This window comes from Oncorhynchus masou, chromosome 3 (genome assembly GCF_036934945.1).
Source record: "Oncorhynchus masou masou isolate Uvic2021 chromosome 3, UVic_Omas_1.1, whole genome shotgun sequence".
In the NCBI taxonomy this organism is placed as follows: domain Eukaryota; kingdom Metazoa; phylum Chordata; class Actinopteri; order Salmoniformes; family Salmonidae; genus Oncorhynchus; species Oncorhynchus masou.
The window spans coordinates 4,540,353-4,560,352 of record NC_088214.1 but is presented as its reverse complement, the minus strand read 5'-3'; the positions used below and the strand labels follow the sequence as shown (position 1 = coordinate 4,560,352).

Sequence of the window (20,000 nt, the reverse complement as noted above, 5' to 3'; positions counted from 1 at the left end):
TAATGCCATACCATATAGTATTGGTATAGTAGTAGTTGTAGTATAGTGGTATATAAATCATGCCATACAATATAGTATTGGTATAGTAGTAGTTGTAGTATGTTAATAATGCCATACCATATTATAGTATTGATATAGTAGTAGTTGTTGTATGTAAATAATGCCATACCATATAGTATTGGTATAGTAGTAGTTGTTGTATGTAAATAATGCCATACCATATAGTATTGGTATGTAATATAGTAAAAAGCCAAATAATACAGTATGAATGTTTCTTCCAGGGTCACCCAGGGAAGGAGGGTCCTCCGGGAATGAAAGGAGCGTCGTAAGTCTGATTTCATTTATTCAAATATTTCATTCATTCATACCTGATCTGTTATATTATGCCATGTCTTGTTTTGTTATTGTAGGGTCATCCTGGTCCTCAGGGTTCTCTTGGCTACCCTGGCCCTCGCGGTGTCAAGGTAAAGACCCTTCAGGGGTCACACCCTTTGACCTTTCTGTTGACCTTAGCTTGATTGATTGATTTATTGATTGATTGATTGATTAGCAGTTGTGTCATGCTCAACTCTTTTTTTAAGTGTAAAACATCTCAATGCTGAGATTAAACATTCTTATAGTATATATCTATTAAACATTATTATAGTATATATCTATTAAACATTCTTATAGTATATATCTATTAAACATTCTTATAGTATATATCTATTAAACATTCTTATAGTATATATCTATTAAACATTCTTATAGTATATATCTATTAAACATTCTTATAGTATATATCTATTAAACATTCTTATAGTATATATCTATTAAACATTCTTACAGTATATATCTATTAAACATTCTTACAGTATATATCTATTAAACATTCTTATAGTATATATCTATTAAACATTCTTATAGTATATATCTATTAAACATTCTTATAGTATATATCTATTAAACATTCTTATAGTATATATCTATTAAACATTCTTATAGTATATATCTATTAAACATTCTTAAACAGTATATATCTATTAAACATTCTTATAGTATATATGTTACAGTATATATCTATTAAACGTTCTTATAGTATATATGTATTAAACTTTCTTACAGTATATAACTATTAAACATTCTTACAGTATATATCTATTAAACATTCTTATAGTATATATCTATTAAACATTCTTATAGTATATATGTATTAAACATTCTTATAGTATATATCTATTAAACATTCTTACAGTATATATCTATTAAACATTCTTATAGTATATATCTATTAAACATTCTTACAGTATATATGTATTAAACATTCTTATAGTATATATCTATTAAACATTCTTACAGTATATATCTATTAAACATTCTTATAGTATATATGTATTAAACATTCTTACAGTATATATGTATTAAACATTCTTCCAGTATATATGTATTAAACATTCTTACAGTCTTACATCTGATGTCATGTTGAGTCGTCTTTGATCCTCTGCTCCCTCCTACAGGGTGCTGAGGGCGTCAGAGGTCTTAAAGGCGGCGGAGGAGAAAAGGTAAACAACGCCAGTGTCTTCTTTAGCATGGCGGACATTTACAAAATGGCCGCCTCATATTTGTGTTGGAGGGAGAAGTGGTTCTCAACCACAGATCAGGGATCAGATTCCCCAACGTTCAGTCATAACCTAAACCATTATGGATAAGCTAATATCTGGCCCTGAATCAGTGGTTAGAGGGGAAATGTCTTCTTCCACCTTCATCAAAAATGCGTCCCAAAATGGCACCCTATTCCCTGTATAGTGCACTACTACCCATGGGGCTCTGGTCAAATGTAGTGCATAGGTGTGCCATTTTGGGACAAAGACGTCTCATATTTGTCATTCCACACTATTTTTGTCAAGCCTTTTTAGCAGGCAGATCTGAAAACCCCTTAAAATATCTATCAGGCTTGAAAGGCTTCAGCTCATTTGGGTAGTAATGGGGTGTAGGACATTCAGCTGGAATGAAGGAGAATGTGTTAGGTGCTGTGATCTGATAGTAGATTGATTGGCTGCCATGGTAGTTCCCAGCTGCTCTAAACGTTCCAGTTGTTAATCTATCTAATGTCTCCAGCTTTGTTTTCCTCTCTCGTCATCATTTTTTATTTTGTTACTTTTATTTAACGAGTCATGTCCGTTAAGAACAAATTCTTATTTTCAATGACGGCCTAGAAACAGTGGGTTAACTGCCTTGTTCAGGGGGAAGAATGACATACTTTTACCATTGCCAGCTCAGGGATTCGATCTTGCAACCTTACCGGTTACTAGTCCAAAGCTCTAACCACTAGGCTACCTGCCGTCCCTACACTTTAACCACTAGTCTACCTGCCGTCCCTACACTCTAACCACTAGGCTACCTGCCGACCCGACAGTCTAACCACTAGGCTACCTGCCCCCCTACACTCTAACCACTAGGCTACCTGCCCCTCCTACACTCTAACCACTAGTCCACCTGCCCCCCTACACTCTAACCACTAGTCCACCTGCCCCCCCTACACTCTTACCACTAGGGTACCTGCCGTCCCTACACTCTAACCACTAGACTACCTGCCGTCCCTACACTCTAACCACTAGACTACCTGCCGCCCCTACACTCTAACCACTAGTCTACCTGCCGCCCCTACACTCTAACCACTATGCTACCTGCCGCCCCTACACTAACCACTAGACTACCTGCCGCCCCCCTACACTCTAACCACTAGTCTACCTGCCCCCTCCTACACTCTAACTAGGATAGCCTCTTGAAGTTGTTTCTGTGTGTAAATGCAGAGCACAAAAGCCTAGTGGTTAGCCTAGTGGTTAGAGCTTTGGACTAGTAACCGAAAGGTTGTAAGTTCAAATCCCCGAGCTGACAAGGTACAAATCTGTCATTCTGCCCCTGAACAGGCAGTTAACCCACTGTTCCTAGGCTGTCATTGTAAATAAGAATTTGTTCTTAACTGACTTGCCTAGTTCAATAAAGGTAGCTTTTATCCTCCCCGAATTGGTAGTTACAGCCTTGTCCCATCGCTGCAACTCCCATACAGTCTAGGGACAGTTTCGAAGGTCGAGAGCCATGCGTCCCCCAGAAACACGACCCTGCCAAGCCTCACTGCTTCTTGACACACTACTCGCTTGACCTGCACCAATGTGTCGGAGGAAACACCGTCCAGCTGGCGACCAAAGTCAGCGTGCACTGCACCCAGGCCGTCACAAGGACGACGCTGGGCCAAATTGTGCACCACCTCATGGGTCTCCCTGTCGCGGCGGGCTGCGACACAGCCTGGGATCGAACGCGGATCTGTAGTGACGCCTCTGTCACTGCGATGCAGTGCCTTAGGTCCGCTGCGCCACTCAGGAACCCTAAGGGTGCTTTCTGATATAGGCGTTTCTTAATACCATTAAGGATTGACCTTGGTCTATGGTTGGTTCTTTCGCGTCGGCAGGGACAACAGTGGTTGACAACTGTAGCGTTGTAGCAAAGCCTAACCCTTTTCCTCACCTTAACATCAGTCTCCTAACCTGCCATATAAACAAATCATCTGTGTCGCGAAAACATCAGTCTTATAACACCGTAACTGATCAATGGCATTGTATCAATGGGCATCTCCTCAATATCAGGGAACACAAAAAAAATAAGAAACACCCCGAATTGCGATCTTCACCATATTCTGTACAGGGGTTGTTGAGAAACACATGCCAACTGCATTCTCAGGTCTGACCGGATGATGTCAGTAGATCACAATATTCGGTAACTCTGCAATTCACCATGCTACCACTAGATGTCATCATTTATCACCCCAAGTTTACAGCGTATGCATCTAATGCCTGGCTGCTCATGTAAAAAAAATAATTAAAAAAAACAGGTTTTTTTTACTTTTTAAATTATTAAAGGTAGTTTGCCACTGTTAATATGACGGTGATATTCTATAATAGTCCAAGTAATATAATAGTCCAACCCACTGCTCAGCGAACAAAATGCATGTATTTCATGTTTTTTCAGGGAGAGGATGGTTTTCCAGGTTTCAAGGGTGACATGGGCATCAAAGGAGACAAGGGAGAGCTCGGTGTCCTCGGAACCAGAGGTGAAGACGGACCTGAGGGACCCAAAGGTCGATCCGGCCCCAACGGAGAGGCTGGCCCCATTGGGTCGGCTGGAGAGAAGGTACTGACACCTCACAATCACGATCGGCACTAAAACTATCACTAAAACTATCACATAGCAGAAAAACTATCACTAAAACTATCACATAGCAGAAAAACTATCACTAAAACTATCACATAGCAGAAAAACTATCACTAAAACTATCACATAGCAGAAAAACTATCACTAAAACTATCACATAGCAGAAAAACTATCACTATCACTAAAACTATCACATAGCAGAAAAACTATCACTATCACTAAAACTATCACATAGCAGAAAAACTATCACTATCACTAAAACTATCACATAGCAGAAAAACTATCACTATCACTATCACTAAAACTATCACATAGCAGAAAAACTATCACATAGCAGAAAAACTATCACTATCACTAAAACTATCACATAGCAGAAAAACTATCACATTTACATTTACATTTAAGTCATTTAGCAGACGCTCTCACATAGCAGAAAAACTATCACTATCACTAAAACTATCACATAGCAGAAAAACTATCACTATCACTAAAACTATCACATAGCAGAAAAATTATCACTATCACTAAAACTATCACATAGCAGAAAAACTATCACTATCACTAAAACTATCACATAGCAGAAAAACTATCACTATCACTAAAACTATCACATAGCAGAAAAACTATCACTATCACTAAAACTATCACATAGCAGAAAAACTATCACTATCACTAAAACTATCACATAGCAGAAAAACTATCACTATCACTAAAACTAACACATAGCAGAAAAACTATCACTATCACTAAAACTATCACATAGCAGAAAAACTATCACTATCACTAAAACTATCACATAGCAGAAAAAATAGCACTATCACTAAAACTATCACAGAGCAGAAAAACTAGCACTATCACTAAAACTATCACATAGCAGAAAAACTAGCACTATCACTAAAACTATCACATAGCAGAAAAACTAGCACTATCACTAAAACTATCACATAGCAGAAAAACTAGCACCATCACTAAAACTAAAACTATCACATAGCAGAAAAACTAGCACTATCACATAGCAGAAAAACTAGCACAATCACATAGCAGAAAAACTATCACTATCACTAAAACTATCACATAGCAGAAAAACTAGCACTATCACTAAAACTATCACATAGCAGAAAAACTATCACTATCACTAAAACTATCACATAGCAGAAAAACTATCACTATCACTAAAACTATCACATAGCAGAAAAACTATCACTATCACTAAAACTATCACATAGCAGAAAAACTATCACTATCACTAAAACTATCACATAGCAGAAAAACTATCACTATCACTAAAACTGTCACTAAAACAAATCACTACCACTAACCCTTTCACTACCACTAACCCTACCACTACCACTAACCCTATCACTACCACTAACCCTACCACTACCACTACCACTAACCCTACCACTACCACTACCACTAACCCTATCACTACCACTAACCCTACCACTACCACAACCACTAACCCTACCACTACCACTACCACTAACCCTACCACTACCACTAACCCTACCACTACCACTATTTATACCACTACCACTACCACTAACCCTATCACTACCACTAACCCTATCACTACCACTATCCCTATCACTACCACCACCACTAAACCTACCACTACCACTAACCCTACCACTACCACTAACCCTACCACTACCACTAACCCTATCACTACCACTAACCCTACCACTACCACTAACCCTACCACTACCACTAACCCTATCACTACCACTAACCCTACCACTACCACTAACCCTACCAATACCACTAACCCTACCACTACCACTAACCCTATCACTACCACTAACCCTATCACTACCACTAACCCTACCACTACCACTAACCCTATCACTACCACTAACCCTACCACTACCACTAACCCTACCACTACCACTAACCCTACCACTACCACTAACCCTACCACTACCACTACCACTAACCCTACCACTACCACTAACCCTATCACTACCACTAACCCTACCACTACCACTAACCCTATCACTACCACTAACCCTACCACTACCACTACCACTAACCCTACCACTACCACTAACCCTACCACTATCACTATCACTACCACTACCACAAACCCTACCACTACCACTATCACTACCACTAACCCTACCACTACCACTATCACTACCACTAACCCTACCACTACCACTAACCCTACCACTACCACCAACCCTACCACTAACCCTACCACTACCACTACCACTAACCCTACCACTAACCCTACCACTACCACCAACCCTACCACTAACCCTACCACTACCACTAACCCTACCACTAACCCTACCACTAACCCTACCACTATCCCTACCACTACAACTAACCCTACCACTATCCCTACCACTACCACTAACCCTACCACTAACCCTACCAATAACCCTACCACTACCACTAACCCTACCAATAACCCTACCACTACCACTACCACTAACCCTAACCCTACCACTAACCCTACCACTAACCCTACCACTATCCCTACCACTACAACTAACCCTACCACTATCCCTACCACTACCACTAACCCTACCACTACCACTAACCCTACCACTAACCCTACCACTACAACTAACCCTACCACCCTCCCTACCACTACCACCAACCCTGCCACTAACCCTACCACTACCACTACCACTTCCACTAACCCTTCTACTACCACTAACCCTTCTACTACCACTAACCCTTCTACTACCACTAACCCTTCTACTACCACTAACCCTACCACTACCACAACCACTTCCACTAACCCTTCTACTACCACTAACCCTACCACTAACCCTTCTACTACCACTAACCCTTCTACTACCACTATCCTCCCGATCTTGATCTGTTTTTAAGAACCTGTATTTTCTTTGTTGTTGTTGTCGTTGTTCAGGGTAAACTTGGTGTCCCCGGGTTACCCGGTTACCCAGGAAGACAAGGACCTAAGGTATGTGAAAACAGGGTGTGTGTGTGTGCGTGCCTGTGTGTGTGCTTGAGTGTGTGCGTGTGTGTGTATGTATGAGTGTGTGTGTGTGTGTTTATATTGCTGACTCTTCCTCCTACCCATCTTCCACTCATCCTGAGTTATCCAATGAGGCATCTGCTGATGTCATCACCTGTCCATACTCCTTCCTGTATTTATGAACCAGCCTTTTGGGCCCTGGTTAAAATTAGTGCACTATCAAGTGAATAGGATCCCTGTAACTTTGGGACAGACACCCCATGTCACTTGGGACAGACACCCATGTCACTTTGGGACAGACACCCATGTCACTTGGGACAGACACCCATGTCACTTGGGACAGACACCCCTGTCACTTTGGGACAGACACCCATGTCACTTTGGGACAGACACCCATGTCACTTTGGGACAGACACCACTGTCACTTTGGGACAGACACCCCTGTCACTTGGGACAGACACCCATGTCACTTGGGACAGGCACCCCTGTCACTTGGGACAGACACCACTGTCACTTTGGGACAGACACTATGTCAGTGGAACAGTGTTGCTAAACAGAGTGATTCAGTCACTATGCCCCGGGGAAATGTTTGATTAAACAGAGTTGTTCAGAAACCAGTCTCTGATTAGGAAATAAAGAAAACATCTACATTGTTTTAGAAATGTTCATAGTGTATGAAAAGGTAGTTTGCCGAGGTTTGGAGCTGATTTAAGCTCTCCCTTTTCTTCCCTCTGTAAACTAGTGACTGAGGGTTATTTTTCTTGCTGCGTGGCTCTGACGGTCTCTGTTAACGGCCTTCTCTCCGTGGTAAATCACCAAGCTATTTGCTTTGTCTGTCTCGTGAGTGGAGTGCAAATCAAACTTGGCTGCTATCTTCTCCTCTCCTCTCTTCCCCTCTCCTCCTCTCCTCTCCTCCTCTCTTCTCCTCCTCTCCTCTCCTCCTCTCTTCTCCTCTCCTCTCCTCCTCTCCTCTCTTCCCCTCTCCTCTCCTCTCCTCTCTTCCCCTCTCCTCTCCTCTACTCCCCCTCTCCTCTCCTCCTCTTCTCCCCTCTTCTCACTGTTTAGTTTAGCAGAACTTTCAACGATGTGATAAAAAATAATTAAGCCAAAGAGATCCTTCTCCCTTCCTAGCTGTCGCCACTGTTTTTCTTAATGCTGTCCTCACAAATAGCACAGTCACTGTCCTCACAAGTAGCACAGTCACTGTCCTCACAAGTAGCACAGTCACTGTCCTCACAAGTAGCACAGTCACTGTCCTCACAAATAGCACAGTCACTGTCCTCACAAATAGCACAGTCACTGTCCTCACAAATAGCACAGTCACTGTCCTCACAAATAGCACAGTCACTGTCCTCACAAGTAGCACAGTCACTGTCCTCACAAGTAGCACAGTCACTGTCCTCACAAGTAGCACAGTCACTGTCCTCACAAATAGCACAGTCACTGTCCTCACAAATCGCACAGTCACTGTCCTCACAAATAGCACAGTCACTGTCCTCACAAGTAGCACAGTCACTGTCCTCACAAGTAGCACAGTCACTGTCCTCACAAATAGCTCAGTCACTGTCCTCACAAGTAGAACAGTCACTGTCCTCACAAATAGCAGTCACTGTCCTCATAAATAGCAGTCACTGTCCTCACAAGTAGCACCGTCACTGTCCTCACAAGCAGCACAGTTACTGTCCTCACAAATAGCAGTCACTGTCCTCACAAATATCAGTCACTGTCCTCACAAATAGCAGTAGCTGTCCTTACAAGTAGCACAGTCACTGTCCTCACAAGTAGCACAGTCACTGTCCTCACAAATAGCTCAGTCACTGTCCTCACAAGTAGCACAGTCACTGTCCTCACAAGTAGCACAGTCACTGTCCTCACAAATAGCACAGTCACTGTCCTCACAAATAGCACAGTCACTGTCCTCACAAATAGCAGTCACTGTCCTCACAAATAGCAGTCACTGTCCTCACAAGTAGCACCGTCACTGTCCTCACAAGCAGCACAGTTACTGTCCTCACAAATAGCAGTCACTGTCCTCACAAATATCAGTCACTGTCCTCACAAATAGCAGTAGCTGTCCTTACAAGTAGCACAGTCACTGTCCTCACAAATAACACAGTCACTGTCCTCACAAATAGCACAGTCACTGTCCTCACAAATAGCACAGTCACTGTCCTCACAAATATCAGTCACTGTCCTCACAAATAGCAGTAGCTGTCCTTACAAGTAGCACAGTCACTGTCCTCACAAATAGAACAGTCACTGTCCTCACAAATAGCACAGTCACTGTCCTCACAAATAGCACAGTCACTGTCCTCACAAATAGCACAGTCATTGTCCTCACAAATAGAACAGTCACTGTCCTCACAAATAGCACAGTCACTGTCCTCACAAATAGCACAGTCACTGTCCTCACAAATAGCACAGCCACTGTCCTCACAAATAGCACAGTCACTGTCCTCACAAGTAGCACAGTCACTGTCCTCACAAGTAGCACAGTCACTGTCCTCACAAATAGCACAGTCACTGTCCTCACAAATATCAGTCACTGTCCTCACAAATATCAGTCACTGTCCTCACAAGTAGCACAGTCACTGTCCTCACAAGTAGCACAGTCACTGTCCTCACAAGTAGCACAGTCACTGTCCTCACAAATAGCACAGTCACTGTCCACACAAGTAGCACAGTCACTGTCCTCACAAGTAGAACAGTCACTGTCCTCACAAATAGCACAGTCACTGTCCTCACAAATAGCACAGTCACTGTCCTCACAAATAGCACAGTCATTGTCCTCACAAATAGAACAGTCACTGTCCTCACAAGTAGCACAGTCACTGTCCTCACAAATAGCACAGTCACTGTCCTCACAAATAGCACAGTCACTGTCCTCACAAATAGCACAGCCACTGTCCTCACAAATAGCACAGTCACTGTCCTCACAAATAGCACAGTCACTGTCCTCACAATTAGCACAGTCACTGTCCTCACAAATAGCACAGTCACTGTCTCACAAATATCAGTCACTGTCCTCACAAATATCAGTCACTGTCCTCACAAGTAGCACAGTCACTGTCCTCACAAGTAGCACAGTCACTGTCCTCACAAGTAGCACAGTCACTGTCCTCACAAGTAGCACAGTCAATGTCCTCACAAATAGCACAGTCACTGTCCTCACAAGTAGCACAGTCACTGTCCTCACAAGTAGAACAGTCACTGTCCTCACAAATAGCACAGTCACTGTCCTCACAAATAGCACAGTCACTGTCCTCACATATAGCAGTCACTGTCCTCACAAGTAGCACAGTCACTGTCCTCACAAATAGCAGTCACTGTCCTCACAAATAGCAGTCACTGTCCTCACAAGTAGCACAGTCACTGTCCTCACAAATAGCACAGTCACTGTCCTCACAAATATCAGTCACTGTCCTCACAAATAGCACATTCACTGTCCTCACAAGTAGCACAGTCACTGTCCTCACAAGTAGGACAGTCACTGTCCTCACAAGTAGCACAGTCACTGTCCTCACAAGTAGCACAGTCACTGTCCTCACAAGTAGCACAGTCAATGTCCTCACAAATAGCACAGTCACTGTCCTCACAAGTAGCACAGTCACTGTCCTCACAAGTAGAACAGTCACTGTCCTCACAAATAGCACAGTCACTGTCCTCACAAATAGCACAGTCACTGTCCTCACAAATAGCAGTCACTGTCCTCACAAGTAGCACAGTCACTGTCCTCACAAATAGCAGTCACTGTCCTCACAAATAGCAGTCACTGTCCTCACAAGTAGCACAGTCACTGTCCTCACAAATAGCACAGTCACTGTCCTCACAAATATCAGTCACTGTCCTCACAAATAGCACATTCACTGTCCTCACAAGTAGCACAGTCACTGTCCTCACAAGTAGGACAGTCACTGTCCTCACAAATAGCAGTCACTGTCCTCACAAATAGCACAGTCACTGTCCTCACAAATATCAGTCACTGTCCTCACAATTAGCACAGTCACTGCCCTCACAAATAGCACTGTCACTGTCCTCACAAATAGCAGTCACTGTCCTCACAAATAGCAGTCACTGTCCTCACAAATAGCACATTCACTGTCCTCACAAGTAGCACAGTCACTGTCCTCACAAGTAGCACAGTCACTGTCCTCACAAATAGCACAGCCACTGTCCTCACAAATAGCACAGTCACTGTCCTCACAAATATCAGTCACTGTCCTCACAAATAGCAGTAGCTGTCCTTACAAGTAGCACAGTCACTGTCCTCACAAATAGCAGTCACTGTCCTCACAAATAGCACAGTCACTGTCCTCACAAGTAGCACAGTCACTGTCCTCACAAGTAGCACAGTCACTGTCCTCACAAGTAGCACAGTCACTGTCCTCACAAATAGCACAGTCACTGTCCTCACAAATAGCACAGTCACTGTCCTCACAAATATCAGTCACTGTCCTCACAAATAGCTGTAGCTGTCCTTACAAGTAGCACAGTCACTGTCCTCACAAATAGCAGTCACTGTCCTCACAAATAGCACAGTCACTGTCCTCACAAATAGCACAGTCACTGTCCTCACAAATAGCACAGTCACTGTCCTCACAAATAGCACTGTCACTGTCCTCACAAATAGCACTGTCACTGTCCTCACAAATAGCACTGTTACTGTCCTCACAAATAGCACAGTCACTGTCCTCACAAATAGCACTGTCACTGTCCTCACAAATAGCACAGTCACTGTCCTCACAAATAGCACTGTCACTGTCCTCACAAATATCAGTCACTGTCCTCACAAATAGCACAGTCACTGTCCTCACAAATAGCACTGTCACTGTCCTCACAAATAGCACTGTCACTGTCCTCACAAATAGCACTGTCACACTGTTATGACTTCTATGAATGGTGGGTGGAGGAGTCAAGGGCAGAGAGCAGGTAGTTCCGTAGGTGGATCTTTTATTCCAATGACAGCGGAAAAACGAACATGCAAAATACCACGGAGCATGAAACAACCCGTCCAAAAAACAGGACTAAAACTGTCCGGAAAAATAGAGATCACAATAATCAACCAACACCAATAAAACAGAGAACAAGCCGCACAACAACCCGCGGGCCTAGTGCCCTTAAATAGCCTACAAACAAAACTAAACTCAAAACAGGTGTTACCAATTAGACCCAACGAACAGAAACATAAGGAAAGGGAATCGATGGCAGCTAGTAGGCCGGCGACGCGACCGCCGAGCGCCGCCCCAACAGGAAGAGGCACCATCTTCTGCGGGATTCGTGACGCACACATACACAGGTAGACAGATGTATTCACTGTATGACAGCATGTCTATGTGCTATGAAGCACATCCACTATAACACGCAACCCAAACCGGGTGCGTCATCGTGTATAAATCTATTTTGTCACCCCACACCAAACGCGATCACGACACGCAGGTTAAAATATCAAAACAAACTCTGAACCAATGACATTCATTTGGGAACAGGTCGAAAAGCATTAAACATGTATGGCAATTTAGCTACTTAGCTTGCACTCGCTAGCTAATTTGTCCTATTTAGCTAGCTTGCTGTTGCTAGCTAATTTGTCCTATTTAGCTAGCTTGCTGTTGCTAGCTAACTTGCCCTGGGATATAAACATTGAGTTATTATTTCACCTCAAATGCACAAGGTCCTCTACTCCGACAATTAGTCCACACATAAAACAGTAAACCAAATCGTTTCTAGTGATCTCTCCTCCTTCCAGGCTTTTTCTTCTCTTGACTTTATATTGCGATTGACAACTGTCATAAATTAGATGCATTACTGCCACCGACCTCGTCCGTCTTTCAGTCACCCACGTGGGTATAACCAATGAGGAGATGGGTACCTGCTTCTATAAACCAATAAGGAGATGGCACGTGGGTACCTGCTTCTATAAACCAATGAGGAGGTGGGAGAGGCAGGACTTGCAGCGTGATCTGCGTCACAAATAGAACTGACTTCTATTTTAGTCCTTGGCAACGCGGATGCTGGTTGGCTCGCATGAGCCGTGTTAGTGCAATGATTGAATAATATAGTAGTCAGGGTATAACTCTTTTGCTTAATTTATCTGTATTTTCAATGCTACTTGAAGGGATACCACATTGGTAAACTCCTATGGGTTTCATTCTTTAGTCAACATGGTAATTACCATGCCAAAGGGAGCACTTTGCCGGGTCGTTTATTGGACTGGTATTGTGATGGCCGTCAATGTGGCAACAGCTAAACGGCTGATGTGTATCAAACAGGATCAACCTCGCCTTTCTCTCATATGTCTTTGTTTCTAACTGTGTGCTAACAAGCTAGCGCCTCTTAGGTTTTTCAGCGAGACTCTTTTAGCCCTGTGTCCAATCTAATCAACCCTCACACAGAATAGAAAGGGACAGAGGTCACTTGAAATGTAGTATCTATTCCTGTCCGCTCTTCCTGTCTCTGTCAGTCTCTCTTCTTCCTCTCTCTATCCACTTCTCAATCCATCTCTCTCCATCTCTCTTCTTCCTCTCTCTATCCATCTCTCTATCCACCTCTCTATCAATCTCTCTTCTTCCTCTCTCTATCCATCTCTCTATCCATCTCTCTATCCATCTCTCTATCCGTCTCGTCTCTCTTCTTCATCTCTCTATCCATTTATCTTCTTCATCTCTCTATCCACCTCTCTCCATTCCTCTCTCTATCCACCTCTCTCCATTCCTCTCTCTATCCACCTCTCTCCATTCCTCTCTCTATCCACCTCTCTCCATTCCTCTCTCTATCCATTTCTCTTCTTCCTCTCTAACTATCCCTGTATAGTTCCTTCTGTTCTCTAACCACCTCTCCGTTCACAGGGCTCCAGCGGGTTCCCTGGATTCCTCGGCTCCAACGGAGAGAAAGGAGGAAGGGTGAGGCTCTTTAGATCATTCCATGTCTCGTAACATGTTTCTTCACCCTCTTTTATGTATTTATTTATCCGTTATTTTACCAGGTAAGTTGACTGAGAACACATTCTCATTTGCAGCAACGACCTGGGGAATAGTTACAGGGGAGAGGAGGGGGGGATGAATGAGCCAATTGTAAACTGGGGATTATTAGGTGACCGTGATGGTTTGAGGGCCAGATTGGGAATTTAGCCAGGACACCTCTAGGACACCAGTCTGAAATACTCTTGTGGAACTACATTCCTTAACCTCCAAGTAGATTCAAGAAGAACTACTGCCAAAGTAAAGTAGGCCAAGTAGGTTCAAGAACTACTGCCAAAGTAAAGTAGGCCAAGTAGCGTCAAGAAGAACTACTGCCAAAGTAAAGTAGGCCAAGTAGATTCAAGAAGAACTACTGCCAAAGTAAAGTAGGCCAAGTAGATTCAAGAAGGACTACTGCCAAAGTAAAGTAGGCCAAGTAGATTCAAGAAGGACTACTGCCAAAGTAAAGTAGGCCAAGTAGATTCAAGAAGGACTACTGCCAAAGTAAAGTAGGCCAAGTAGATTCAAGAAGGACTACTGCCAAAGTAAAGTAGGCCAAGTAGCGTCAAGAAGAACTACTGCCAAAGTAAAGTAGGCCAGGTAGCATCAAGAAGGACTACTGCCAAAGTAAAGTAGGCCAAGTAGCGTCAAGAAGAACTACTGCCAAAGTAAAGTAGTCCAAGTAGATTCAAGAAGAACTACTGCCAAAGTAAAGTAGGCCAGGTAGCATCAAGAAGAACTACTGCCAAAGTAAAGTAGGCCAAGTAGCGTCAAGAAGAACTACTGCCAAAGTAAAGTAGGCCAAGTAGCGTCAAGAAGAACTACTGCCAAAGTAAAGTAGGCCAAGTAGATTCAAGAAGAACTACTGCCAAAGTAAAGTAGGCCAAGTAGCGTCAAGAAGAACTACTGCCAAAGTAAAGTAGGCCAAGTAGCGACAAGAAGAACTACTGCCAAAGTAAAGTAGGCCAAGTAGCGTCAAGAAGAACTACTGCCAAAGTAAAGTCGGCCAAGTAGCGTCAAGAAGAACTACTGCCAAAGTAAAGTAGGCCAAGTAGCGTCAAGAAGAACTACTGCCAAAGTAAATAATCAAGTCAGTACAACTCAATAGTAGGGGAAGTGGAGTGGAACATCGAAGTCTAGCACTGCCTAGCAGGAGTCCAGTGAAGAGAGGATGAGAGGAGGGAGGAGAGGGGAGGGAGAGAGGAGAAGAGGGGGGGGGGTAAGAAGGGGGAGAGGGAATTGGTAAAATAGGCTCCTTTCCTCTCAAACAGACACACAGACAGACAGACAGACAGACAGACAGACAGACAGACAGACAAACGGTGAGGAGTGAGAAGTAGACAGACACTTAGTCTACATCCCAAATGGTACCCTGTTCCCTATTTAGTGCACTACTTTACACCAGGGATCTATGGGGACCTAGTGCACTAAATAGGGAATAGAGTGCCATTTGGGACATTAACCCGAGACACATCAGGAGCCGATATGCCAGAGCTGACAGGCCAGGTCATGCCTGGGTAATGTGGGTATATGACAACTCACCGCCTGATTTTCAGATGTATTCCTCTGAAAGATGCTACAGCTCGTTTTATCTCATTCGTCCACAGAGCAGCCTGTCTGTCTGAGGGAGCTGTAATGTGTTTGAATGGTCTTAACTTTGTGTGTATAGATTCATCTGTAATTACTGTTTACCTCATGTTTATCAGTCAATATGTATAGTCAATGTATCCTTTCTATTTCTCTTATATCAAGTTTGATTGTCTGTTTGTACTTTGAAACACACCCCCCCCCCCCCCCCGCAGGTCTCACGAATAAAGATGTTTGTGTGGTGTTTTTCAGGGTATCGCTGGTAAATCTGGACCCAGAGGACAACGTGGCCCAACGGTAAGAACCTGGAAACTCATCAGTCGGTCCGCAGTCTATTCTCTCTCTTCTAACACAACACCATCTCTGAGTTGCTATAATGATGATTGGTCATCTCTGTGTTCCTGTGTAATCTAGGGTCCCCGTGGTGGAAGAGGTGCCAGAGGACCAACTGGAAAGCCAGGTGCTAAGGTCAGTTTATATCCGTCTCTAAGTCGGGTAGAAAATAAGTGTCACCTAACCAGGACAATGACCCATCCAGAAACATCTTCTAGCCATATTTGGTTCTATGATACATGGCAAATCACATCAAGTGCAGCTCAGATGTTTGAAAGTATTTAACATGATTTGACCCGGGCCTACTTTACAATATTATAATAATACTAATAATAGTAATAACTTTATTTGTGTAACGCTTTTCAATACTAGTAAAGAAAGTGCATCACATCATAAAATAATACAATTAAATAAAAGTACTAACAAAGAAAGAAAAACAATAAGAAGGAGAAATGAAAAAAAGCTATTTAAAATCTTACATTAAAATAATCTTTCTAAAAGTATATGCTCAGCAGGGATTTAATACGAGGCACTGGGTCTGCAAGCCTGATCTCTGGCAGACCATTCCACAGTCTAGTGGCCCTAATGGAAAATGCCCGGTCTCCTTTAGTTTTCAACCAAGACCCTGGAATGGTCATCTCTTCACTTGTGAAGAGTAGCTACGCTAGCTTGGTCACTGGGTCTGATTTGTAAATAGAGCTGTGTGTGTCATCCGCATAGCAGCGAAACTGAATGCTATGATTGTGGATGATGTCACCAAGAGGAAGGATATACAGGTGGGGGGAAAAGGATGGGCCCCAGAACTGAGCCCTGAGGGACACAATAGTGGAAAAAAGTGCTTGGGGTGATACAGAACCACCCGTGCTTACTGAGGAACATCTGCCACAAAGATATGACCTGAAGCAGTCAAAGACAATGCCGAAGATTCCCACCCATCTCTCCAGCCTATATCTGACTGTGTTTGTCTGCTCCACAGGGAACATCAGGCAACGACGGACCTCCCGGTGGACCAGGAGAGAGAGTGAGTACTAAATATATGTATTCTGTTCTATTGTAAAGAATCTGCGGAGATGTTTTAGTTCGTTTTAGTTTGGAGGCCATTGGGAGGAGGTGTGAGGATTAAGGATGGTGTTAGTTTGGAGGCCATTGGGAGGAGGTGTGAGGATTAAGGATGGTGTTAGTTTGGAGGCCATTGGGAGGAGGTGTGAGGATTAATGATGGTGTTAGTTTGGAGGCCATTGGGAGGAGGTGTGAGGATAAAGGATGGTTTTAGTTTGGAGGCCATTGGGAGGAGGTGTGAGGATAAAGGATGTTCATTTTTTCTTCTTTTATCACAGGGACCTCAAGGACCCCAGGGGCCAGTCGGCTTCCCAGGTCCTAAGGGCCCAAACGTAAGTACCCTTCTCAGGACCTAAGTGCCCAAACGTAAGTACCCTTCCCAGGACCTAAGTGCCCAAACGTAAGTAACCTTCCCAGGACCTAAGGACCCTAACTTAAGTACCCTTCCCAGAACCTAAGGGCCCTAACCTATGTACCCTTCCCAGAACCTAAGGGCCTTAACCTATGTACCCTTCCCAGAACCTAAGGGCCCTAACCTATGTACCCTTCTCAAGACCTAAGGGCCCTAACCTATGTACCCTTCTCAAGACCTAAGGGCCCTTACCTATGTACCCTTCTCAGGACCTAAGGGCCCTAACCTATGTACCCTTCTCAGGACCTAAGGGCCCTAACCTATGTACCCTTCTCAGGACCTAAGGACCCTAACCTATGTACCCTTCCCAGAACCTAAGGACCCTAACTTAAGTACCCTTCCCAGAACCTAAGGACCCTAACCTATGTACCCTTCTCAAGACCTAAGGGCCCTAACCTATGTACCCTTCCCAGAACCTAAGGGCCCTAACTTAAGTACCCTTCCCTCTCCTTTAAAATAGCTGATGGTGCTACAGTATGTATTACAGTGTCATTCTACTTCAGCATTGTGGTCCCTATTAACTTAACCTGTCCATCTCATCTCCCTCAGGGGCCCCCTGGTAAAGACGGAATGCCTGGTCACCCTGGGCAGAGAGGAGAGACAGGTTTCCAGGGAAAGACTGGCCCACCTGGGCCTGGAGGGGTTGTAGGACCTCAGGTAGGCCCACACACTACACACACTACACACTATATACTATGCACTACACAATACACACTACATACTAAACATGTTTATCAGGACACTAGGGAAATTAACCTGTAATCATTCACACACTAAATTATGTACAACATTTACTTGAAAACCTTTTGAATTACTAGTTTGCCGTCATCTATTAAGCATAAACATGCGATACAGTATGTAAATCTGGTGTTGTGTCTGTCTGACAGGGACCAACGGGAGAGACCGGCGGCATCGGAGAGAGAGGACACCCTGGTTCCCCTGGACCACCCGGAGAGCAAGGTTTACCTGGAGCTGCTGGGAAAGAAGGAGGAAAGGTAAACAAACTCCCTAGGACTCGACAATGGTCTCACCCGGCCCAAAGCATTTTATGAAAAAAATGTGGGGGTGGGGTTGAAAACACAATCACAACTGGGCTTTGTCTATTGAATAACAACACTTACTCCTGTCATGGAAAACCTAATGGCATATATCTAACAATGTACAACTCATTTCCCAAAATCTTCAGAATAGATTTCATGAAAATAGCAACAGGTTATTCTCCAAGATGCTCTTTTTAAATATGCTCATTGAAGATGATGACGATTAGATTTGACATTCAGATTGTCAATGTGGAGTAGGTGGAGTAGGTGGAGTAGGTGGAGTCGGTGAAGTAGGTGGAGTAGGTGGAGTAGGTGGAGTAGGTGGAGTCGGTGGGGTAGGTGGAGTAGGTGGAGTAGGTGGAGTAGGTGAAGTAGGTGAAGTAGGTGGAGTAGGTGGAGTCGGTGAAACAGAATCTTAGGATGTTCTGAGTGCAGAGTAAGAGATAAATTACATGTGTGGAGGTTCAATTCTACAACCACCTAAAAGGAAGCGATTCCCAAACCTTCCATAACAAAGCCATCACCTACAGAGACCTGGAGAAGAGTCCCCTAAGCAAGCTGGTCCTGGGGCTCTGTTCACAAACACACCCCACAGAGCCCCAGGACAACAGCACAATTAGACCCAACCAAATCATGATAATAGAAAAGAGAATTACTTGACACATTGGAAAGAATCAACAAAAAAAACAGAGCAAACTAGAATTCTATTTGGCCCTAAACAGAGAGTACACAGTGGCAGAATAACTGACCACTGTGACTGACCCAAACTGAAGGAAAGCTTTGACTATGTACAGACTCAGTGAGCATAGCCTTGCTATTGAGAAAGGCCGCCGTAGATAGACATGGCTCTCAAGAGAAGACAGGCTATGTGCTCACTGCCCACAAAATGAGGTGGAAACTGAGCTGCACTTCCTAACCTCCTGCCCAATGTATGAACATATTAGTGACATATATTTCCCTCAGATTACACAGACACAAATAGAATTCTAAAAACAAACCCAATTTTGGTTAACTCCAATATCTACTGGGTGAAATACCACAGTGTGCCATTACAGCAGCAAAATGTGTGACCTGTTGCCACAAGAAAAGGGAAACCAGTGACTAACAAACACCATTATGGTCCAGGAATAGAACAGAGAGAGACTGGGGTGGTCCAGGAATAGAACAGAGATAGAGACTGGGGTGGTCCAGGAATAGAACAGAGATAGAGACTGGGGTGGTCCAGGAATAGAACAGAGATAGACTGGGGTGGTCCAGGAATAGAACAGAGATAGACTGGGGTGGTCCAGGAATAGAACAGAGATAGACTGGGGTGGTCCAGGAATAGAACAGAGATAGACTGGGGTGGTCCAGGAATAGAACAGAGATAGACTAGGGTGGTCCAGGAATAGACTGGGGTGGTCCAGGAATAGAACAGATATAACCTGGGGTGGTCCAGGAATAGAACAGAGATAGACTAGGGTGGTCCAGGAATAGAC

The 20,000-nt window shown here is 43.6% G+C and overlaps 1 protein-coding gene across 1 annotated transcript in view; it reads left to right on the top strand.

Annotated features, from left to right (window-relative positions):
• The window catches only part of LOC135509089 (collagen alpha-1(XI) chain-like), a 189,211-nt gene that overhangs the window by 109,149 nt on the left and 60,062 nt on the right, over positions 1–20,000 (top strand). Inside the window, 12 exon segments of the mRNA XM_064929414.1 lie at positions 282–329; positions 411–464; positions 1,497–1,541; positions 4,006–4,167; positions 7,070–7,123; positions 13,981–14,034; positions 15,931–15,975; positions 16,093–16,146; positions 16,988–17,032; positions 17,349–17,402; positions 18,032–18,139; positions 18,370–18,477. Of these exon segments, the coding sequence (XP_064785486.1) occupies positions 282–329; positions 411–464; positions 1,497–1,541; positions 4,006–4,167; positions 7,070–7,123; positions 13,981–14,034; positions 15,931–15,975; positions 16,093–16,146; positions 16,988–17,032; positions 17,349–17,402; positions 18,032–18,139; positions 18,370–18,477 (831 nt within the window).